This window comes from Erythrolamprus reginae, chromosome 1, assembly GCF_031021105.1.
Source record: "Erythrolamprus reginae isolate rEryReg1 chromosome 1, rEryReg1.hap1, whole genome shotgun sequence".
NCBI lineage: Eukaryota > Metazoa > Chordata > Lepidosauria > Squamata > Dipsadidae > Erythrolamprus > Erythrolamprus reginae.
In genome coordinates this window covers 241,764,250-241,789,465 of record NC_091950.1, presented here as the reverse complement: position 1 = coordinate 241,789,465, position 25,216 = coordinate 241,764,250, and the positions used below count along the sequence as shown (strand labels likewise).

General features: G+C 44.7%; 1 protein-coding gene across 6 annotated transcripts in view; it reads right to left on the bottom strand.

Moving 5' to 3' along the window:
* PAK5 (p21 (RAC1) activated kinase 5) overlaps positions 1-25,216 on the bottom strand; it is a 182,275-nt gene that overhangs the window by 81,855 nt on the left and 75,204 nt on the right. For all 6 annotated transcript variants that reach the window (XM_070732655.1, XM_070732660.1, XM_070732658.1 and 3 more), the window contains one exon: positions 22,327-22,541. In XM_070732655.1, coding sequence (XP_070588756.1) covers positions 22,327-22,541 — 215 coding nt within the window. The remainder of the gene's footprint in view (positions 1-22,326; positions 22,542-25,216) is intronic.

The window sequence follows — 25,216 nt, the reverse complement described above, 5'->3', positions numbered from 1 at the left end:
AAAGCGAATGCTACGGGGCTGGGCTCGGCTCCCCCCCTCCCCCGCAACCTCGGAGAGCTTCCTGGGCATGAAAGCTCGCGAATCCAACACGGACAAAAACCAGGAAGCTCTCCGAGGTCGGGAAGGAGCCCACGATCAGTCGGCTGCGGGCGGGAGGAAAGCGAATGCCACGGGGCTGGGCTCGGCTCCCCCCTCGGCTCCCCCCCTTACCAGCCCCGCCGCGGAAGGCTCCATTCTGTTCCCTGAATGGAGACTGCCGGCCGCTCAATCGGGCCGGCAGGGAACAGAATGGAGCCTTCCGCGGCGGGGCTGGTAAGGGGGGGAGCCGAGGGGGGAGCCGAGCCCAGCCCCGTGGCATTCGCTTTCCTCCCGCCCGCAGCTGACTGATCGTGGGCTCCTTCGCAACCTCGGAGAGCTTCCTGGTTTTCGTGAGCTTTCATGTCCTGGAACCTCTCCGAGGTTGCGAAGGAGCCCACGATCAGTCTCGGCTGCGGGCGGGAGGAAAGTGAATGTCACGGGGCTGGGCTCGGCTCCCCCCCTTACCAGCCCCGCCGCGGAAGGCTCCATTCTGTTCCCTGAATGGAGACTGCCGGCCGCTCAATCGGGCCGGCAGGGAACAGAATGGAGCCTTCCGCGGCGGGGCTGGTAAGGGGGGGAGCCGAGGGGGGAGCCGAGCCCAGCCCCGTGGCATTCGCTTTCCTCCCGCCCGCAGCTGACTGATCGTGGGCTCCTTCGCAACCTCGGAGAGCTTCCTGGTTTTCGTGAGCTTTCATGTCCTGGAACCTCTCCGAGGTTGCGAAGGAGCCCACGATCAGTCTCGGCTGCGGGCGGGAGGAAAGTGAATGTCACGGGGCTGGGCTCGGCTCCCCCCCTTACCAGCCCCGCCGCGGAAGGCTCCATTCTGTTCCCTGCCAGCCCGATTGAGCGGCCGGCGGTCTCCATTCAGGGAACAGAATGGAGCCTTCCGCGGCGGGGCTGGTAAGGGGGGAAGCCGAGGGGGGAGCCGAGCCCAGCCCCGTGGCATTCGCTTTCCTCCCGCCCGCAGCTGACTGATCGTGGGCTCCTTCGCAACCTCGGAGAGCTTCCTGGTTTTCGTGAGCTTTCATGTCCTGGAAGCTCTCCGAGGTTGCGAAGGAGCCCACGCTCAGTCTCGGCTGCGGGCGGGAGGAAAGCGAATGTCACGGGGCTGGTCTCGGCTCCCCCCCTTACCAGCCCCGCCGCGGAAGGCTCCATTCTGTTCCCTGCCGGCCCAATTGAGCAGCCGGCGGTCTCCATTCAGGGAACAGAATGGAGCCTTCCGCGGCGGGGCTGGTAAGGGGGGGAGCCGAGGGGGGAGCCGAGCCCAGCCCCATGGCATTCGCTTTCCTCCCGCCCGCAGCTGACTGATCGTGGGCTCCTTCGCAACCTCGGAGAGCTTCCTGGTTTTCGTGAGCTTTCACGCCCTGGAAGCTCTCCGAGGTTGCGAAGGAGCCCACGATCAGTCTCGGCTGCGGGCGGGAGGAAAGCGAATGTCACGGGGCTGGGCTCGGCTCCGCCCCTTACCAGCCCCGCCGCGGAAGGCTCCATTCTGTTCCCTGCCGGCCCGATTGAGCGGCCGGCGGTCTCCATTCAGGGAACAGAATGGAGCCTTCCGCGGCGGGGCTGGTAAGGGGGGAAGCCGAGGGGGGAGCCGAGCCCAGCCCCGTGGCATTCGCTTTCCTCCCGCCCGCAGCTGACTGATCGTGGGCTCCTTCGCAACCTCGGAGAGCTTCCTGGTTTTCGTGAGCTTTCATGTCCTGGAAGCTCTCCGAGGTTGCGAAGGAGCCCACGCTCAGTCTCGGCTGCGGGCGGGAGGAAAGCGAATGTCACGGGGCTGGTCTCGGCTCCCCCCCCTTACCAGCCCCGCCGCGGAAGGCTCCATTCTGTTCCCTGCCGGCCCAATTGAGCAGCCGGCGGTCTCCATTCAGGGAACAGAATGGAGCCTTCCGCGGCGGGGCTGGTAAGGGGGGGAGCCGAGGGGGGAGCCGAGCCCAGCCCCATGGCATTCGCTTTCCTCCCGCCCGCAGCTGACTGATCGTGGGCTCCTTCGCAACCTCGGAGAGCTTCCTGGTTTTCGTGAGCTTTCATGCCCTGGAAGCTCTCCGAGGTTGCGAAGGAGCCCACGATCAGTCTCAGCTGCGGGCGGGAGGAAAGCGAATGTCACGGGGCTGGGCTCGGCTCCGCCCCTTACCAGCCCCGCCGCGGAAGGCTCCATTCTGTTCCCTGCCGGCCCGATTGAGCGGCCGGCGGTCTCCATTCAGGGAACAGAATGGAGCCTTCCGCGGCGGGGCTGGTAAGGGGGGAAGCCGAGGGGGGAGCCGAGGAAAGGAAGGAAGGAAAGAAAGAAAGAAAGAAAGAAAGAAAGGGGGAAGGGACAGGAACAGAGGAAGGAAGGAAGCAAGGAAACTTATGAAAGGGGAGAGTAAGAGAGGAAGGACTGAAGGGAGAGAGGGAGGGAAGAAGGTAGGAAGGAGAAAAAAAAGAAGAAATAGAGGAAGGGAAGGTAAAAGAGAGAAAGAAAAAGAGCAAGAAAGCAAGAAAGAGAGAAAGAAAGAAAATGAAAGAGAGAGAAATCTCTCTCTCCCTCTCTTGCTATCTCTTTCTCTCTCTTTCTCCCCCCTCTCTCCCTCTCTCTTTCTCCCTCTCCCTCTCTCCCCCCTCTCTCCCTCTCTCTTTCTCTCTCTCCCTCTCTTGCTATCTCTTTCTCTCCCCCCTCTCTTGCTATCTCTTTCTCTCTCTTTCTCCCCCCTCTCTCCCTCTCTTTCTCCCTCTCCCTCTCTCCCCCCTCTCTCCCTCTCTCTTTCTCTCCCCCCTCTCTTGCTATCTCTTTCTCTCTCTTTCTCCCCCCTCTCTCCCTCTCTCTTTTCTCTCTCCCTCTCTCCCCCCCTCTCTCCCTCTCTCTTTCTCTCTCTCCCTCTCTTGCTATTTCTTTCTCTCCCCCCTCTCTCCCTCTCTCTTTCTCTCGGCGGCGGCAAGGTCGTCAGCTGTGAGGCGGAGCTCCGGAACGGAGCACCGACGGCGGCGGCTAGACATGTTGCTAGACGCCGTAAATGCTGTCCAGCCGCCGCGGTCAGTGCCTCTGTTCCAGAGCTCAGCCTCCGCCTCACAGCTGACCACTACTACCCGCTGCCTGCGACTGCTGAGAGAAAGAGAGAGGGAGAGAAGGGGGAGAGGGGCCTACTACCCGCTGCGGCTGTCGCTGCCGCCGCCATCACCCTCCCGCTGCGCGACGCCCTTCCGCTGCCGCTACCCTCCCATCAGCCCCAAATCGGAGGAGGGGAGGGGAGGGAAAGGAGGAGCCACCCCGCCGTAGCGGCTTGTAGAAGAGGGGGGCAGCGGCGCGCCCAGCCGATCGGGGCAGGTGTGTGTGTGTGTGAGTGAGTTACGAGGAAGGGGTTGGAGCAGCGGCTGCATCACCCAATGCCGCCGCCCCGGGAAAAGGTAGAGCCGCGTTAAGGCCCCGCAAAGCAGGGCCGAAGCGGCAGCCCAGAAGCCGGCATGCAGAAGCCCATGGAGAAATCCCACAACTTCCGCATCGACGCTCTCCTGGCCGAGGAGCCGGCGCGGCCGGTGCCCAGCGTCTCCCCGGAGAGCTCCGCCAGCAGCCCCGGCGCCTGCCTGCGCACCGAGACGCCTTCGCCCTGCGCCCCGCCGGGCTTGGTCCCCCTGCCCACCACCGCCTTTGTCCCCAAGCCCGGCTTGCTCAACCTGCCCCCGCCGGCCTCCCTCGGCGGCTTGCCAGCCATCTACCCGCCTCTGCTTTATCCAATCCTGGCTCTGGCCGGCCAGCACGCCGCCTTCACCTACCCCACCAGCCCCAAAGCTCACCTGCTGCAGCCGCCAGGGAAGCTCCAGCCGGGCGGGGTGCTGCAGTTGCTGGAAAACTTGAAAGGCGCTAAGAAGGAAGCTCAGCTTCCTCTTCTCACAACTTTTTGAACAATTAGGGGCCCCGGCCTTCTGGCACCAAATTTGCAGCTCCTTGCACATGCGCAAAAGGGCCCGGCCTGTTTCTTTTCTGAGGTGACAGTCTGCGCATATGCAAGGAGCTGCTGAGTGCGGGCCCTCTAATTGGTCAATTTCATGGGGCCCGGTACGGGACTCCCAATAATACCCGTCTATCAGCGGCCCTGCTTAGAACAATTAATCAATGGAGCAACTTGCCTCCAGAAGTTGTGGATTTCCAACATAGGAAGTTTTAAAGAAGAGATTAGACAATTTGACTGCAAAGGTATAGGTTATCCTGCTTGAGAAGGGAGTTGGACTAGAAGACCTCTAAGGTCCCTTCTATCTCTGTCATTCTGTAATTCTGTAATCCCACAATAGAGATTCTGCCAGCAGACACACCAATGACTGCTTGAAGTAACAGTGGTGACTTCCTGAGCTTGCACTTTTAATATGATCTTTCCATTTGTAATCTGATATTTTAAATGCTTTCCAGAGTTTTTTTCACTTTGCAAACTGCTGACTACACATTTTGGCCACCCAATTAATGGTGCAGGATGACTGCTGCAGGATTAGGATAGTTGTGGGTCTAATTAGGCCATCCTACAGGCTTTGGGTTCTCTTTGTGAGGCCCAGCCCTACAGAATCTGAAGAATCACAAAGAGATAACTGTCTATTTTCTCACCTCAAAGGAAATGATGGTGGTAGTGGTGGTGGAAGAGACCTGTTTTCCCACCTGGGGCACTGCTCTCTAAGAAAAATAACCTGATGTGATCCCATGATTTTTTCTTCTGTCAGTCAATTGTCTCTTCCGAGCTTTTTCAGAGAAGTCATGGGAACTACCAACACATGGAATCCTTTGTATTGGATCCAATAACACAATACATGGATGGGTGTCAACAGGCTCAAACTCAACCCTGACAAGACGGAATGGCTGTGGGTTTTGCCTCCCAAGGACAATCCCATCTATCCGTCCATTACTCTGGGGGGGGGGGGAATTATTGACCCCCTCGGAGAGGTCTGCAACTTGGGTGTCTTCCTCGATCCACAGCTAACATTAGAGCACTATCTTTCGGCTGTGGCGAGGAGGTCGTTTGCCCAGGTTCGCTTGGTGCACCAGTTGCGGCCCTATTTGGACAGGGAGTCTCTGCTCACAGTCACTCATGCCCTCATCACCTCAACATTCGACTATTGCAACGCTCTCTACATGGGGCTACCTTTGAAAAGTGTTCGGAAACTTCAGATCGTGCAGAATGGGGCCGCAAGAGCAACCATAGGCCTTCCCAGACACACCCATGTCTCATCAACACTCCACGACCTGCTGCCGATCAGTTTTCAGTCACAATTCAAAGTGTTGGTTATGACCTATAAAGCCCTATATGGCATCGGACCAGAGTACCTCTGGGACCATCTTCTGCCGCACGAATCCCAGTGGCCAATTAGGTCCCACAGAGTGGGTCTTCTCCAGGTCCTGTCGACTAAGCAATGTTGTCTGGCAGGGCCCAGGGGAAGAGCCCTCTCTGTGGCGGCCCCGGCCCTCTGGAATCAACTCCCCCCGGAGATCAGAACTGCCCCCACCCTCCTTGCCTTTTGCAAGTTGTTGAAAACTCACCTTTGCCCCCAGGCATGGGGAAATTGACATCTCCCTTAACTATTTTGATTTATGTATGGTTTGATTGAGTTGTGTGATTATTTTATTATAAGGGTTTTTTAAATTGTGTTTTTAAATATTGGATTTGTACATTGTTTATTATTGTTGTGAGCCGCCCTGAATTTTTGGAGAGGGGTGGCATACAAATCTAATAAATTATTATTATTATTATTTTTATTATTATTATTATTATTATTATTATTATTATTAATAATAATAATAATAATAATACATCTTAGAGGGTTACTGCCCCTTTGCACTACACGTAGGAACTGATGAGGTCACTGCCAAAATGCTCTGTCTATGAGAACAATCAGTATTCTCCATCCTAAGCACTAAGCTGTCAGCCTAGATCAGAGGTAGGCAAACTTGGCTCTTCTGTGACAGGTGGACTTCAACTCCCAGAATTCCTCAGCTAGCATGATTGGCTCAGGAATTCTGGGATTTGAAGTCCACCTGTCACAGAAGAGCCCACTTTGCCTATCTCTGGCCTAGATTAGTGATGGCAAACCTTTTTTTTTCCTCGGGTGCCGAAAGAGCGTGTGCACATGCTATTGTGCATGCATGAGTGCCCACACCCATAATTCAATGCCGGGGGGGGCAAAACAGTTTCCCCTGCCTTCCCAAGTACCTCTGGAAGCCAGAAATGGCCTATTTCCCAACTTCTGGTGGGCCCAGTTGGCTCGTGTTTCATCCTCCCCAGGTTACAAAGGCCTCCCTGAAGCTGGGCAAGGGTAAAAACGCCCTCCCCCATCTCTCCGAAGGCTCTTAGGAAGCCAAAAACGCCCTCCAGAGCCTCTGTGTGAGCCAAAAATCAGCTGGCCGGCACACATATGTAGGTTGGAGCTGAGCTAGAGCAACTAGCAATGAGCCGAGGTGCCACAGCAGGCAGAATGCAGTACTACAGGCACTAATGCTGACTGTAGATCTGCAGGTCAGCGGTTCAAATCTCATCACCAGCTCAAAGTTGACTCAGCCTTCCATCCTTCCGAGGTGGGTAAAATAAGGACCCGGATTGTGGCAGGCAATATGATGGCTCTGTTAAAAAAGTGCTATTGCTAACATGTTGTAAGCCGCCCCGAGTCTAAGGAGAAGGGCAGCATAAGAAAAATCAAACTGCTCGAGTGCCAGCAGATATGGCTCTGCGTGCCACCTGTGGCACCCGTGCCATAGGTTCGCCATCACTGGCCTAGATGCTATGATGAAGTGCTAGGTGAATAGCAATTCCTCTTTTGCAAATGAAGTACACTTGGCTGACCTTTGGAAGTTGGTTTGGGCGAGAAACCAGCCAACGGCATGGGTGGAAACAGAACTGTCTTTCAACTCCAGATGACAGTTGTTCACTTAAACTTCACTGCTTTTAAACCCCCAAACTCACTAGGCGGACTGGAGGAGAATGGAAAATTGTATACATTGATTTTCACACTTGTCTAAGAAATAATTTTTAATTTAATGAAAATTTGAAATTTCGATCTGAAAGGATATATTGCATCGCAATAGCACTTAAATTTATATACCATTTCATAGTGCTTTACATCCCTCTCTAAATGGTTTACAGAGTCAGCCTGCTGCCTTCAACAATCTGGGTCCACATTTTACCAACCTCAGAAGGATGGAAGGCTGAGTCACCCTTGAGCTGGTGAGAATCGAACTGCTGGCAGTCAGCAGAATTAGCTTGCAATGCTGCATTCTAACCACTGCACCACTCACATAGCATGTATGGGAGCATGCAGAAGTTTTGCTGCTGCTGCTGCTGCTGCTGCTGCTGGTGCAGGCAGTGATGCACACGTGAACCCAGATGTCTTGTTTACACATTACATGACTTCAGGTTCAGGGGCAATTGCTCTTGATGTAGCATTGATTGGTCCAGGATCCTTAAAACTGACCCTGTTCAGATTAAGGTCACCATTAATCTAGGAGATAGGAAAAGGTTGTCTCCTTTGTACTAGCTGGCAGTCATCCAAATGTCTGCAGTACAAATGTGGTAGCCAAAGCCTTTCATATTAGGTTGGAAATCACTTTGCTGTTGCTGTTAAACTGAATTCTCCACATACACATTAAAGGAATGTTTCAAATTTAGTATGACCAACAGATGGATTTGAAACTGGCTGTCCAAACACACTCAACATATAGTCCTCAATGGAACTGCATCTACATGGAGGGAAGTATGCAGTGCGGTGTCCAAGGCTCTGTTTTAGGCCCAGTGTTCTTCAACATTTTTCATCTTTTTTTAATTATTTTTTCTTATTGATTTTAAAATATAGAATATAAAACACACACACAACATACAACAAGTGCTCAGTGATTGGTGCCCACCACCAGACAAACACCCCACACCAAATTGGGGGTGTTCCTTATATATACCATTTTAACTCAAGAGCAAAATATCTATTTACATATTATAACGTGATTCCAATTTATTCCTTATAGCTTGGTCTCGGATTCTACTAACCATATATCGTCTTGCCTTGTCCCATTGTCTCATCAGTTGTTGCAAATCAGTTTCATTAACCGAATTCATCCTTTTGTCCATAATCTCAAATTGAATATGATCCACCATGTACCGGCACCATTTTGCATTGTCCATTTTGTCGCATCCTTCCAACCCAAGACTATTACCGCCTGAGCGCTTTCTATCGCTGCTTGTTTTATTTCTCTAAATTCTCCCATCGCATTGCTTTTAACTAATACTGCCATTTCCTTGTTCAGTGGAACAGTTGTGAATGTTCCAGCACTAGAAGTTTTTAAGAAGATATTGGATAACCATTTGTCTGAGATGGTGCAAGGTTTCTTGCCTAAGAAGGGGTTGGACTAGAAGACCTCCAGGGTCACTTCGAACTCTGTTACTCTATTCTACTGAATTTTCTATTCTATTGAAGCGATCAGCTTGCACTCAAGAGCATATAACAGAATATTATTTTCTCCCTAGACCATAACTTCCTCTTTTTCTTTTTCTTCAAATAATTTTATTGAGTTTCATAAGAATAATAAAATACAAAAAACACAAGTGGGGAAAATTGGAAAAAGGGAGAAATTGAAAAGGTGACAGAAGCACAAATACAGTATAAAAAGAATAACTCCTGACTTTTTCCAATAGACACAAATATACAATATAGCGAGCTCTTACTCTAAATTTAAATAACCATAACTTTCTCTTCAGAGATAGGATGGTTGTTTTGATATTACTCTGCTTCCTTTATTGATTTGTTTATTTATTTTTAAAGCTTTCACAGCTTTCCTGTTTTCCCAGATAATGTTTTTCAGAGAGTGATAAAAACAACCAAACCAACCAGCCTTATTTAAAAAAAAACAACTTTGACTCCTGGCTATTCATAAAGTAAACTAAATCCCCACATAAATAAACCACAAGAGCAAGGATAGATACGAAAATTAAATAAACACTAATTCAGTGATGGTGAACCTATGGCACAGATGTAACAGGTGGCATACGAAGCCATATCTGCTGGCACGCAAGCCATCCCCCTAGCTCAGCTCCAATGTGCATGTGTGTGCCGGCCAGCTGATTTTTGGCTCCCACAGAGGACTCTGGGAGGGCGTTTTTGGCTTCCAGAGAGCCTCCAGGGAGTGAGGGAGGTTGTTTTTACTCTCCTCCGGCTCCAGGGAAAGCTTTGGAGCCTGGGGAGGTGAAACACTAGCCTACTGGGCTCACCGGAAGTTGGGAAATAGGTTGTTTCTGGCCTCCAGAGGGCCTCTGGGGGGGTGAGGGAAGCTGTTTTCGCCCTCCCCACGCATTGGATGTGTGCATGCGCGATAGCACACGTCCATGCTCTTTCAGCACCTGAGGAAAAAAATGTTCGCCATCACTGCCCTAGTTATACCATGAATTATATTTTAAAAGTAAAGACCTAATTAGTTATTAAAAATAATTTCATTAACAAATTCCTAAAGAGAGACAAATATAGGCACCCGATGAAACTCAACAATAAGGTTGTTTGTTTGTTTTTTTGCCAAGATAGAGCACTAAAATGTCTATTGCTTTCCTGAAGGCCTCACTAGCCAATAACAGATCTCCAGATCGATCTGGAACTCTGTTATCTGCTGCAGAGGCCTTCAGAAGAGCTTTGCCGGCTGCAGAAGAAATGGGCTGAAGAAGAAATGGGCTGAGATGGGGGAGGCCTGGCTTCAACTGTCCAAAGCCGAAGAAGTTTCTGAAGATCTCTGACGGTGAGGTCTGGGGATGAGGACACAAGTGGACCATTTTTCACCATCCCTAGGGTTCAGGAGGCTTTTCTGAAGCCTGGGAAGAGCAAAAATGGCCAAAAAGAAGGCTGAAAATCAGCTGGCCAGCGCATTCATGCACACTGGAGCTGACGTAGGCAACGCCTCGCATGCCTTCAGATATGGCCCCATGTGCCACCCCCCGATAGGTTCGCCATCGCTGATCTACTCCCTCACAGGGGTTCATATCCAAAGGAGCCCTATTCATGCAAATAATAAGAGTAAAGAGAAAAGAAGTCCCTCCTGTACACTGAGAATGCATGGACGATTTCAACTTTCCAGGACTACAGAAGCAGAATTGGTTCTTTAGAGTGGAAGGACAGAGCTCTCAAAGTTACTTTTCACTTTTGAGTCGTCACACATTAGCCCTACCTCTTGGAATGGGGGAATGAGAGTTCTCACCACCACTTCCCCCCTTCTAGGACTATCCTCCACATAGCTTAATAATTACTAGAGAAAGATGAAAAATGAGAAAGAAAAGAAAAAAAAGAAAAGAAAGAAAGGAGCAGGAAGGAAGGGAGGGAGGGAGGGGGTAAGGATGGGAGGGAGGAAGGAAATGGGAAGGAAAGAGAAAGAAAGAAAGGAGGGAGGGAGGGGAAGGAAGGGAATAAAGAATGGAAGCAAGGAAGGATGGAGCTGGGAAAGAAGGGAGGAAGGAAGGGGAAGGAAGGAAGGAGGTGGGGAAAAAAGGGAGGGAGGGAGTAAGGATGGGAGTAAGGAAGGAGGTGGAAAGGGAGGGAGGAAGGAAGAAAGGGGAAGGAAGGAAAAGAGAAGAATGAAAGAAAGAGAGAGAGAGAAAGAAAGAAAGAAAGAAAGAAAGAAAGATGCCAACCAACACTATAGGACCATCTCCTGAGATGTGTGATTAAGAGGGATCGGTCCTTCCTCCCTAAGTGGTAAACCAATCTTTCAGGTTGTGGATAAAAGTAAACTACGAGAAAATTTTTTTTTTAAATGTATTAAAAGCTTTTATCTTTGAATATTAAAATTCAGGTAAATCAGTGTTGAAAAAGATAAACTAGAGTAGTTCCAGGATGAGGATCTGGCAGCTGCAAATGAATAGAGAAAGGGGAAAACATCCAACCAAATATATAAAAATAAAATATATTCCAGCAGGCAGGCTTTTTACTGGCTCTGTAAAACGATGATGCCCCAATTTATTAATATAGGTTACCAAAGGGCTGGGGGAGAAAACATTAAAGACAATGATTATAGTCTAGATGAAAGGAGCTGACATTAAACACCCTTTCCCAACTTATGCCAGAGACAAACAGAGCTAGTTATCAGCACACAGACAAAGCAAATCAAAGGACTGTGAACATAGTTCTAAGTTAAAAATGTTCTCTATCCCTATAGAAAAAAAACAACTCCGAAAACAGATGCCACCTCCATTGGAAGGGTTATCTGCAAATTCCTTCTTCTTATAAATCACACTATAAGGGGTTGGAAAATAACAATTTCACCCAGTGGTGGAAATCCATTTTTTTTACTACCAGTTCTGTGGGCATGGCTTGGTGGGCATGTTGTGGCTTGGTGGGCGTGGTTTGGTGGGCATGGCAGGGGAAGGATCCTGCAAAATCTCCTTTCCCACCCCACTCTGGGGGCCAGCCAGCGGTGGTATTTGCCAGTTCTCTGAATTACTCTAAATTTCCACAATCAATTCTCTGAACTACTCAAAACTTCTGCTACCAGTTCTCCAGAACATGTCAGAACCTGTTGGATTTCACCCCTGATTTTACCCCTTCCCCCACTGTTTCTCTCCATTCCTCTCCCTTCAAAGATCTCCCCAAAATATCTCAAAATAATAAAACATCCAAGGGAGGGAAGGATTGGTGAAAAAGAGTCTGTATGTGACAAAAGCCATGTCATCTTTATATCAGTGATGGCCAAAATACATACACTGTCATTTACAGTGCTTGGTTGCGAAGTCAGTCTTAAATAATACCTTTTATAACAACAAGGAAAATCAAAATTTGAAGTGCCTACCTTTTTTGGGTGGGGGGCTAATGATAGAGCTAATCCTAGGGGGGAAATGGCCTAGTCACTATAGGAGAAAAAGTCATCCTTAAATGAGTCAACTCTACATTCCTTTTCAAATGCAACTCTGTGTTAGTCCAGTTTTGTCATGAACACTCATAGCTGGTGAACCAACATAAGCTGTAAAAAAGCGCTCCTCACAACCAATACCTCTTGCACCTCTAAGGAAGTTCTTGGGTCAAGAAGCCTCCCAAATAATAGAAATATATAGAGCGCTGGTGAGACCACATTTGGAATACTGTGTTCAGTTCAACCTACAGAATGATATTGATAAAATTGAATGGGTCCAAAGACGGGCTACAAGAATGGTGGAAGGTCTTAAGCATAAAACTTATCAGGAAAGACTTAATGAACTCAATCTGTATAGTCTGGAGGACAGAAGGGAAAGGGTGGACACAATCGAAACATTTAAATATGTTAAAGGGTTAAATAAGGTTCAGCAGGGAAGTGTTTTTAATAGGAAAATGAACACAAGAACCATGGGGCACAATCTGAGGTTAGTTGGGGGAAAGATCAGAAGCAACGTGAGAAAATATTATTTTACTGAAAGAGTAGTAGATGCTTGGAACAAACGTCCAGCAGACATGGTTGGTCAATCCACAGTAACTGAATTTAAACATGCCTGGGATAAACATATATCCATCCTAAGATAAAATACAGGAAATAGTATAAGGGCAGACCAGATGGACCATGAGGTCTTTTTCTGCTGTCAATCTTCTATGTTTCTAATAATGACGCTGATGTTTCAAAAGGTGTGCAATCCCACCCAAAGTGGATTGTACATTTCATCTTTCATCTGGCATTTTGGCACCCAAAGACGTTCAGTACTTTTACTGTCTCCCTAGAGCAGAGGTGAGGAACAATGTCCCCTTTATAGTTTGCGGACTTCAACTTGCAGAATTCCTGAACCAACAGAAGCAACCAAGAAACTGCTAATTTCTTCTGTATACAAAGGCCTAATGAGCTTTAAGGACTTTTCAGGGAGACTAAGAGATGCCCAGGTGCCCTAGAAACAAGAGAAAGAATAATATTACTGACATACTAAGGACCCCACCCAAAAACCCTGGGTGACCTCCTCATAACAAAAAAGAAGAGAAACAATTATTGATTGATTGATTGATTGATTGATTGGATTTGTATGCCGCCCCTCTCTGTGGACTCTGGGTGGCTAACAACAGTGATAAAAACAGCATGTAATAATCCAACTGAAACACAGCAATCTAAGAAACTTGAATGACAGTAGGAAAATTACTGTGGTTAATTTCCAGTTTAGGTTGTAACCAATTCCCATATCCAGATTAGAGCAAGTTCAGGCATCATCCAGTACAACCAGCAAAAAACTATAGCTTGGTGTTCATTTATCAACTGTCAGCAGGCGGTCAAAAACAGCTGACCAGCAAAACAGGACAAAGGCAGGCAAAAACAGGGAGAGGAAAAAACATGAGCAACAGGCAAGAGATAAAAGGACAGAGGCGTTAATATCAACAATCCAGATTATCAGTGTATCTCTTGTCACAGAATTTTCCAGACTAGCTGAAAATAATACAGAGAAATCAGCATGGGGAGTCCCAAAGAGATGGGGGCCTTTCTTTATGCCAGATTTAACCCTTTTATGTACATAACAGCAAAATAATGCAGAAGGATGTCAGGTCTGGCCTCTATTCTACATTATGAAAGAAACATTTGGTAGGCATAATGTATATATGTATGTATATGCATGTGTAATGTATGTAGTTGGTTGGAGAAGAAGACAGAGATCTCTAGCAACAGCAATAAGACTTATATACTGCTTCATAGTGCTTTTACAGCCCCCTCTAAGCGGTTTACAGAATCAGCATATTGACCCTGACAATCTGGATCCTCATTTTACCCATCTCGGAAGGATGGAAGGCTGAATCAACCTTGAGCCGGTGGTGAGATTTGAACGGCTGAACTATAGCTAGCAGTTAGCTGAAGTAGCCTGCAGTGCTGCATTCTAACCAATGTGCCAACCCGGCTCTAGTCCTAGCCCACACCCCCAAGTCTCTGGCCAATTAGTTTACTGCTTGGAGCTCTGATCTAGCTAAATTGATGCCTCTGAATTGTGGTGCTGGAGTAAATGACTGTGTATATCATGGACCACCAGGACAACCAACAGAGAGATGCTGAATTGTGTAAAACCAGAAACATCATTAGAAGCCAAAATCACAAGACTATATCTGATTTACTTCAGCCATGTCTTGTGAGCAGATTCATTGGAGAAGGCAATGATGCTAGGAAGGGTTGGCTAATGGATCAAGAGGAAGAGGTAAAGCAAAGGACTTGCCGGCTTTGTTAGCATCAAAGCTGATACAAAGATGAACATCCTGCAAATGAAGGAAGCTGTGCACTTTATAGAGTTGCCGCTGGGTGAGATCATCCAAGGGCATGGGGTGAGGTATCATCAATATGCCGATGATACCCAGTTGTACATCTCCACCCCATGTCCAGTCAATGAAGCAGTGGAAGTGATGTGCCGGTGCCTGGAGGCTGTTGGGGCCTGGATGGGTGTCAACAAACTCAAACTCAACCCAGACAAGACGGAGTGGCTGTGGGTTTTGCCTCCCAAGGACAATTCTATCTGTCCGTCCATTACCCTGGGGGGGGAATTATTGACCTCCTCAGAGAGGGTCCGCAACTTGGGCGTCCTCCTCGATCCACAGCTCACATTAGAAAAACACCTTTCAGCTGTGGCGAGGGGGGCGTTTGCCCAGGTTCGCCTGGTGCGCCAGTTGCGGCCCTATTTGGACCGGGAGTCATTGCTCACAGTCACTCATGCCCTCATCACCTCGAGGCTCGACTACTGTAACGCTCTCTACATGGGGCTACCTTTGAAAAGTGTTCGGAAACTTCAGATCGTGCAGAATGCAGCTGCGAGAGCAATTATGGGCTTCTCCAAGTATGCCCATATCACTCCAACACTCCGCAGTCTGCATTGGCTGCCGATCAGTTTCCGGTCACAATTCAAAGTGTTGGTTATGACCTATAAAGCCCTTCATGGCACCGGACCAGAATATCTTCGGGACCACCTCCTGCCGCACGAATCCCAGCGACCGGTTAGGTCCCACAGAGTTGGCCTTCTCCGGGTCCCGTCGACTAAACAATGTCGTTTGGCGGGACCCAGGGGAAGAGCCTTCTCTGTGGGGGCCCCGACCCTCTGGAACCAGCTCCCCCCTGAGATTAGGATTGCCCCCACCCTCCCTGCCTTTCGTAAACTCCTTAAGACCCACCTTTGCCGTCAGGCATGGGGGAACTAAAACACCTCCCCCTTGCCCATATTGTTTTGTTGATTGATTGATTGACTGTGTGCCTGTTTTTTTTATATATACTGTTTTTATGAGATTATTAATTTTAAATTGTAACTAGATGGGTGGGCATTGGATTTGGTATTGTGTACTGTACTGTTTTTTATTATTGTTGTGAGCCGCCCCGAGTTTGCGGAGAGGGGCGGCATATAAATCTAATAAACCTAACCTAACCTAACCTAACCTGCCTAGAACCAGGTACGACTGAATGGTTAAACAAACCAACTTGAACTATGAACCATGGTTGTTCAGGTACTCATTGATCCTTGGGCTTCAACCACCTGTTTGCCCCACCAATTTCTTTGAGTTTCCTCTTATTACAAAATAAATATTGAGGGGGAATTAGGATGTGGAAAAGAAAAAAAAAGGCAATTTCAAGCATAAATTTTGTTCCCAGTAGATCTTTGGGATCCCAGAAAAAACGACAACAGCATCCTTAGGTAGTAACAATGGGTGGGGGGCATTGCCTGGGATGGGGGAATCTCAATTTCTAGCATTATAAATACAATGTAATTTTGAGAACATGTTATTGGCATTCTAATAAATTGACTGTTGAAGTAAGTGGTACCTTGCTCAATAGTAGTAACTGTGAGCGGGATCTTGGAGTCCTAGTGGACAACTATTTAAATATGAGCCAGCAGAGTGCAGCAGCTGCCAAAAGAGCCAACACAGTTCTAGACTGCATTAACAGAGGGATAGAATTAAGAGTACTTGAATACCACTTTATAAGGCCTTGATAAGGTCACTCTTGGGATACTGCATTCAGTTTTGGTCATCACCAAAGATACAAAGGCTCTAGAAAGAGTGCAGAGAAGAGCAACAAAAATATGGCTAAAACATATGAAGAACAGCTACAAGAACTAGGTATGTCTAATTTAATCAAAAGATGCACTAGGGGGTGACATGATATCTCAGGGCCTGCCACAAAGAAGAGGGAGTCAGGCTATTCTCCAAAGCACCTGAGGTTAGGAGAAGAAGCAATGGGTGGAAATTAAGCAAGGAGAGAAGCAATTTAGAACTAAAGAGAAATTTCCTGATAATTAGGACAACTAATCAATGGAACAACATGCCTCCAGAAAGTGTATCATTTGTCTTAAATGGTATAGGGTTTTCTTGCCTAAGCAGGGGGGTCGAACTAGAAGATCTCCAAGGTCCCTTCCAACCAACTCTGTTATCCTATTCTATTGAATATTCTATTCTATTGAACTGATCAGAAAAATTAAACATTGGAACAACTTGCCTCTAGAAGTTGTGAAGGCTCCAACACTGGAAGTTTTTAAGAAGATGTTGGATAACCATTTTTTCTGAAGTGGTGTAGGGTTTCCTGCCTAAGCAGGGGGTTGGACTAGAAGATCTCCAAGGTCCCTTCCAACTCTGCTATTCTGTTAAATTCTGTCAACAGGTGCGGCAAGTAACAAATAGAGAATTTCCAGAAAGCAGACTGGTGAGCTTTCTCCCATCACTTCTTTTATTATTCCAAGATGTTGTTTATCATGTTGGCCTTATGATAGATAACATCCTGGAATAATAGAAGAAGTCTGCGGAGAGGGGTGGCATACAAATCTAAATAATGAATGAATGAATGAATGAATGAATGAATGAATGAATGAATGAATGAATGAATGAATGATTGAATGAAAGTGGTGGGAGTGAATCTCATCAGTGTGCCTTTTGGAAAATCTCTATTTGTTACTGGCCACACCTACTTCAACAGTCAATTTATTAGTATGCCAATAACACACTCTCAAAATTCCCTTTGTAGTTATCATGCCAGAAGGTTGGGGATATACACTAATAAAATGTTCTGCTCCAGGCCCTATTCTCTGAAATATAAAACAGATTAAACCATTTAATTTTAAGGATTAAAACAGACAAAGTTTAGGTCTATCAGAATGTAGTCTAAAGGGGGGGGGGAGAGAATCTAGTAATTTATCATGTTATGAAAAAATAAGGGTTCCTAAAGATCATCCTAGAATAATCTTGAGAGCAAATGAGACTTCTTTTCACCTACAACAAGATGTTGAGGAACCTGGAAACTACAAAAACTTAATCCCAGATAACATATAGTAGCTACAAACTGCAGACTGTATTCTTTGCCAGAGTCTTACTGTATTCTTCAGGCAGACTTCTATATCTGATATACTTTCTATTTTCATTTACTATCCTAATGAAGCCCAAATTATAAACATTCATAATGGATATTGGGGATTTTTTTAGAGGGGGGGAGGAGGAAATCAATATTACCAATTAATCTGGATTGCTTGGCAATGAGGTCTGGAAGAAGTTAGGACACATGCCATTTCTTAAAGGTTCATCATATGCTAATGTAATACTAATCAGACTCAGCTTTTTGTGACTTAATTATTCAAAGTAATATGTTACCAGCGTCTACACTCAAGAGGGGAATAGATTAATCCCAAATATTTGCTGCCAAGTTTGCATCTCTCATATGTAGTGGTCCGTGTCAGGATACAGCATACATCATTTATTTTTGCAAACTTGCTCATTCTAATTTAGAGTATATCTGAAAGATAAATGGCTCAGTCCTGGAGTTTGTAATTCAATTTTTTTCTTAGAAAGTAGCTGTAGACACAGAGATGCTTAAAATACATTTCATTCTCTCTCTCTCTCTCTCTCTCTCTCTCTCTCTCTCTCTCTCTCTCTCTCTCTCTCTCTCTCTCTCTCTCTCTCTCTCTCTCTCTCTCTCTCTCTCTCTTGTGCCTTATGTTTAATTATCCAAATTTACAAAGACTATTTTGCCTAATATTTGGGACAACCAATTATTTTCTGCTTGACAGTTATTATTTCTCATTTCTTAGTATGTTTATTTTTTTTTGTACTATTATATGGAGTTGCTCCTAAAAACCCTAACCAAGCAAAATAAGCTCTGCAAAAGCACATGTAGTCCTTGATTTATGACCCTAAATGAGCCTGGAATTACAGCTGTAAATTGTGTCAATTGTTAAGTGGTTTGTCATGTGGCTGACCCAATTTTATCAGTTTTTTGTGCCAGTTGTTAAGCTAATGCTGCACTTGTTAAGCAAACACATTGTCCACAATGGACCTTTCCCCCCACCAGTTGTGAGTTGAGGACTAGCTGCTAACAAGAAATAATTACTTTAGGTTCAAAGAACAAAATTAAAATTGCACGTGCTGCATTTGTGACATATGCAAAACCTGGAGAAACTCCTGGAGAAAAATAAGCAATGAGTAATATATCATAATAAAAAGTCTATGGCTCAATGGTAGCGCTTTTGCTTTACAAAGAATTCTGATTAAGATATTGATTCCCCCAACCACCCTTCCACACACAGATAATGCTCAAAATGGCTTCTTTGATAAATCCTGAGAACTGGATGCCAATCAGGACAGTAAATATGTTGGCATTCCAAGAACCAGACTAAGAAACAAAATATTTTATTTCTGTATTTTAATGCAACAACTCTCTAACCCAGATGTAAGCAAAACTGGGAGTATTTGTGTTTTACATTTGCTTAGGATCCTTAGCAAAACTGATCACTGTAAGAAGTGTTCATAATCCAACAACAGCTGGAATGTAATTAGTTACTTACTCCTTCTCTTGCAAACCTATTTGCTTGCTTGTTTGGTATCACTAATTTCTCCCTGGTTGCCATCTTAAAAAACAGTTAATACTATTATGTATTTTCAAATGCTTTTTTTCCACCCAAAAAGCACATCTTTTCAGGAGTTAAGGCCTGTTTTACAAGCAAAATCTCCTAGTTAAGCCAGGGAACCTAATTATATCTGCTGGATTTCTCACTGAATAAGAGGCAAAATACCAGTGATGAACAGTGTTGTTTTCCTTTTAAAATCCCAGATAAATATAATTTATGGGACTCCCAGGACAGACTTTTTAGACAGGATACTAGCAGAAACAATATAATCAATGCACAGAAAAATACATTTTCATTTTGTGTCTCGGGGGCAATACAATGTTAAGACTTATTGTATGTTAATGTGTTACATAAAAATAAGTATTTTAAACTTTCACTTACTGAATCAAAATCAGGGGTCAAAAAAAGAACATCAATAAAGGAGGAAGAAGTTTGGCAGTTCAATCTGGAAATAATAAGATGTTCAGGGGTGGATTCTGGATCGTTTTGCTGCCTTTTCACTCAGGGTCGGGCCAGGCAGGCACCCCCGCTTTGTGCATGCACACGCCCCGCAGCAATCAAAAAATAGCTTCTGCGCATGCACAGAAGCAAAATCCAAGATGGCTGCATCCACAGACAAGCATCAACAGACCCAGCTCCGTGACATCATCACCGCTTTACTAACAGTTCTAAAGAACGGGGTGAATATTAGAATACGGATTTGGATGAACTCAATTGCAAATCCCCAATATTTTTGAGTCAAAAGGGGAATACAGTAGTCCCTCGCTATTTCAGGGGGCTTAAATCCATTAAATCCATTAAAAAATTTAAATCCATTTAAAATCCATAAAATTCTTCTACATTACTACTGTACTCTGTTAAAGAAACTGATACGATATCACATGTAGTTCCAGCTGAGAAACATTATAGAATGACTGTTTAATGCAAAGGGTGGGTTTTAAAAGTCCAAATACTCGTTAAATACATCAAAAAATATCTTTCCTCTACTTCACGGAAATTCATTTTTCATGGGTGGTCTTCGAACGCATCCCCTGCGAAAAACGAGGGTTCACTGTATGCCATTTTGAGAGCAAATTGTTGACACTTATAGAATGGCTGCTACCTAGGGAAAGCCTGGCTGAGGCTTTCACAGTCACAAATAGCAGTCACAAAGAACCTGAACAGTTACAAAATATAATCAACTATGTGGGAAAATGGTGAGGTTTAGCCTCCAGGGTGGTTGTGGACACTCCCATCTTACATAATTGTTTTGTCCTGGACAAATAGCCACAATTACAAAATGATGGTACGAAACCAATTACCCTTTCTTATTTTCTAAGAATATCAATGGGTCTGCGCATGCAGACTCCAGGCATGTTTTCAGAAAATCCTACAACACTTGCAATAGAGGAATGGTTAATAAAGATGACTGGTAACGATGGCTAAATTGTGAGAGAAAAATCACAAAAGCAATTCACCGACTCATCTTCCCTGGGAACTCTTTCTAAACTTTTTGCAGGAGATGGAGAAAATTCAGATTTTGACATATGGATTTGATAAAATTTAACAATATAAATGGACTAAGTGTTGAACGTACAGTAAGTGTTCCCTATATTCTCGGAATAAATCATTCTTCGTGTATTTTTTTTTGTTTTCCTTTCTTTTTCTTTATACTTTTTTGCACTTGTAATCAAATTATTAGATGGCAAAAAAGAAAGAAAGAAAAAGGGAGGGAGGGAGGAAATTCCATTTCTATTCAGCTTTATGGAAATCCAGCATTTTTTAAACTCTAAAATAAAATTGCTTTATTTAACCAATAAATAAAGCACAGTACCCTTGAAGTCAAGCAAGGAACCCCATGTTATCAGTCCTAAGATGTAGTATCAAATGTGGATGTTGTCTCTCATTTTCCTTCAGTGGGATCCCTGAACAACATTAATGTATATAGATGTCTGTTCAGAGGTAAGACACAGTAACCTCAATATGATTTGCAACCAGATGACCAAACACAGGCTTATAATATTTTATCTATTTTCTGTTGCCCACCCCAAATTTCAATCTAGCCTGCCTAGGGATTTATGTGATGCAGGGCAAGTAATATTAATAGTTGTGACAATTATAGGAGAGTGATCAAGAGTCTGCATAAAAGCTCATACCTCTAACGTATTACACATTTTTGTATTTAACAGAGGTGCACGTTTTTGAATATTACTTTACATTTCACTCATAGAAGAGGAAAGAGAGGTGACCTGTGTAATCAGTAAAAATTTTGACATAAAAGAAAATTAAGAAAAGTGTATTAGCTGATTTTTAAGATTAATAAACAGAAGACATAACTTCTGTTTATTAAAAGCTAATAAAAATATAAAGGTATTAGATCAAGCAGAAGAAATAAATAGAATGGGTGTCAAGATTGAGAGAAGAGTAAGATATTTGGGTGTTAATTTGACAAACATGAATGATATGAATTGTATGTTGTTTCAAAATAAGTAAGATATGGAATGAAGTTAAAAAGGCTGAATTTGAAGCAGAACTAGGCGCAAATGATGAACATATTATTATTAAAACATATACACTATTTATTAAAATTTGTCATAGAAAAAGTGAAAGAATATTTGATAAAATGAGCTAAAACTAGGTTATAATATTATAATATGCAAAGGAAACAATGGGGGAATATGGGGCTAAAAGAATTGAAATTCACATTATATTTACAACTTTAAAGAGAGCTTTTATAAAATGATGTCACATTGTTGTATTTGTCACTGGAAAAATTGACTATAATATATAAAGGCACTTTGAATATAAGTTGGGAATATGAATAAGGGAACTTTTTATCGTGCTTGCTGGACATGTAAAAAATGGATTCAAACACACATTAATTCAGATTTTAAAGATTAACATACAACTGAACCCAGAGATGTTTCTTTTGGGACTGATAGACAAAAGGTTGGAAAACAACCATGGAACTTTGTTTTTATATAACAGCAGTGAGACTTTTACACGCACAGTGGTGAAAGAGTTGATGTGACCCACAATGGAAGAAGGGAATGGTGAAGACAATGAAACTTGAAGAGATTTGACAGTGAAAAGATAAAATTATTTGTAATCCTGACTGGAAACTTTTTTTGCATGAAACAGAAACACATGACATATATTTAATGACATATGAGTTTGATGTTTTAAATAGTAGTAGATAACAGAGAAAATGAATATTATTTCCTAACGTTAGAGTAACAGGTCAATTTAAATTTATACCTATACCTATCTGTGAAAGAAAATCGGAAGTCACTTCTTTATATTTCCTTTTTCTTTCTTTTCTTTCTGAACTATTGCTTTCTCTTCCTTCCTTTTCCTTCCTTCCCTTTCCTTTCCTTTTTCATTTTCAACCTTCATTATTGATTTCTGTTAGCTTTTAACCTTTCTAGGTTTTTAAGAAAATATCTAATAGAGTTATCACAAAGAAAAGAAAATGAAGGGGGGGGGGAACCTGGTATGGTACCTTCATAGGCGCAAGCTGAATGGGCGTAATGCATGAAGGATCCACCATAGGCTTTGGCCTATTTGCTGTGTCTGCCAGCAAACTATGCCATTGTTGAGGTAGTCCGGTGAATTTTTGTTCTCTGTGATCAAATCCAGTGTGTACCCTGTGTTCAAAATTGGAAGGGCCAGAAATTTCAATCTTTTTCTTTTTCTTTCCAAACATGATGGAAAAACCTGAAAAAGAAGATAAAACGTGTTAAGATATACATTACTAAAAACACATGGTATATATGTTGATGACTAGATTGCAAAGATGAAAAGAAATGGGCACAGAGCTGGCAATTAATGTTGGGCGAACCGGACCTGCAAAGTTCGGGTTTGTACCAAACTTTGTGCCGTTCGGTATACCGAACCCGAATTTTTGCAAAAAGTTCGGCAAAAGTTCGGGTTCGGAGAGTGCTAGGAAGCGCCGCCACCCAGCTGTCACCTTCCGAAACAGCCGGGGCACAACCCCGGTGCTCTCCTGAACCCAAACTTTTGCCAAACTTCCGAGTTCGGCATTTGGGAGACTGCCGAGAAGCGCCCCAGCTGTTTCTGAAGGTGACAGCTGGGCGGTGGCGCTTCCCAGAACAGCCGGGGAGCTGTCGGCCAGTCAGGAGGCAAAAAAGGAGGTGGGGAATCCCACAAGGAGATTCCAGGGATGGAGCTTTGACGTCACTGAGACGTCCTTCCTGGCCAGCTGAAACGGGGACTCCAGGAAGGACGTCTCAGTGATGTCAAAGCTCTGCCCCTGGAATCCCCTCATGGGATTCCGCACCTCCTTTTTTGCCTCCCGACTGGCCGACAGCTCCCCAGCTGTTCTGGGAAGCGCCGCCGCCCAGCTGTCACCTTCAGAAACAGCCTGGGCGCCTCTTGGCGGTCTCCCAAACGCCAAACCTGGAAGTTCGGCAAAAGTTTGGGTTTGGGTTCGGGTTCAGGAGAGTGCTGGGAAGCGCCCTGACTGTTCTGAAAGGTGACTGCTGGGCGGCGGTGCTTCCTGGCGCTTTCCCGAGCGCCGAATTTGAAAGTTCGGCAAAAGTTCGGGTTTAGTCTCGGGTGCCGAACCCGAACTTTTTTAAAGGTTCAGGTGCCGAACCCGAACCCAACTATCGTAGGGTTCGCCCAACACTACTGGCAATACAAATTCATGTTTACTGTATCTCTCTCTCTTTCTCCCTCTCTCTCTCTCTCCCTCTCCCTCTCTCCTTGCTTTTGCCTATTTCCCCTCTCTTTTCCCCCCCAGTTTATGTACTTTTACCCGAGCTGAAATAAATGACATGTACACTTGCTGTAATCTAGAATTGACTGGGAGTATACCAGGTGCAAACTAAACTTGAAATTGTCCACAATAATTTTTGTAACAGACAGACTATAGGCCCAAGAAAGCTTACTCTGGACAGCCCAAAGCAACTCAACCACTCAACATTCCAATATACTTTCAGATACTAAATCAGTGATGGTGAACCTACGGAACATGTGCCACAGGTGGCATACGGAGCCATATTTGAGGGCACGCAAGGCGTTGCCCTATGTCAGCTCCCGTTCACTAGCTGATTTTCAGTCTTCTTTTCAGCTGTTCGAACTTTTGTGGCCCATTTTTTGCCATCGCCAAGGTTCATGAGGCTTCCCTGAAGCCTAGGGAGAACAAAAAACAGCCTAATGGGTATAGGCAGTCTGGAGGCTACAGTGAGGCCTGTATGCATTGTATTATGAGTGTGGGCACACGCACTATCAACCATGCGCACACCCTTTTGACACCCAACCTAAAGAAGGTTTGCCATCACTGCACTAGATGAAAGCATTCAGCTGAACCAGCACTCAGAGCCCAACATCACAGATCTTCATTAAGACCTAAAATATCCTAATCAAGGAGCATTTTTTTCATGCTTTCAAAGCTGGCAAATAGCAATGAACCAGGGACTGGAAAATCTCATATTTGAAGAAGGGTGATTGACTACAGTCCCTGGAGATGAAAATGGAGGCACCATCCAAGAGAAACCCAAACCATGAAAACTGAAAAAGATTATATTATTTATGTCTAAAATAATTCTAAGAACGAACAGCACCAACTGAAAATTGATTCAAAACTATGTTTAGCTAAGCTAAGGCCAATATTCCAGAAAAAGTCAGGATCAGCAATAATATTTTAATGTTCAGAAAAAAATCGTAAGCTCAAAATTATTAGGGAACAAAAACTCTATGGAATATGTGCAGAGTATCTCTCTATTTATAAACACTACAACAAAATAGTGTAAAACTTTCTCATGATTTTATCAAGAAACTGTTATTACTATTAATATAAATACATATAAAATATCAAATAAAAACAATTATATTTGAATTATATTCAAAGTTCATGATGAATTTCCCCTTAATAATATAATTGCCAGACTGGAGAATATCAATATGATTGAGCCATGCAACTGAAGGGAATAGTCTAAACCAGGAGTCCAGCCCTTTTCACAAACGGGCTATGACCAGCATGATTACTTGCATGGGTGATGGGCTAGAGTGCATGCACATGTGCACACAGCTCAACTTACATTCTAACTGCATGTGCGTGTGCATCAGCCCGCTGCTTGCACAGCCCAGTTCCCCTCTACACCACCAGCTGGGCTACCAAGCTGCAATTATGCTTTCTGGCTACCTCTTATGGCAATTTGCAACACTACCTCTAAAAGCTATAGTACTTCAATACATATAAACATTGTTACAGTGACAGTATGTATGTGATTTTTTGGTTTTTTAAAATGATTTTTAAATGATTAGTTTTAAGATATTTTTTAAATTAACTATTCTATTAATTGGCTTAAAAATATTTTATATATAGTGATACCTTGTCTTACGAACTTAATTGGTTCCTGGATGAG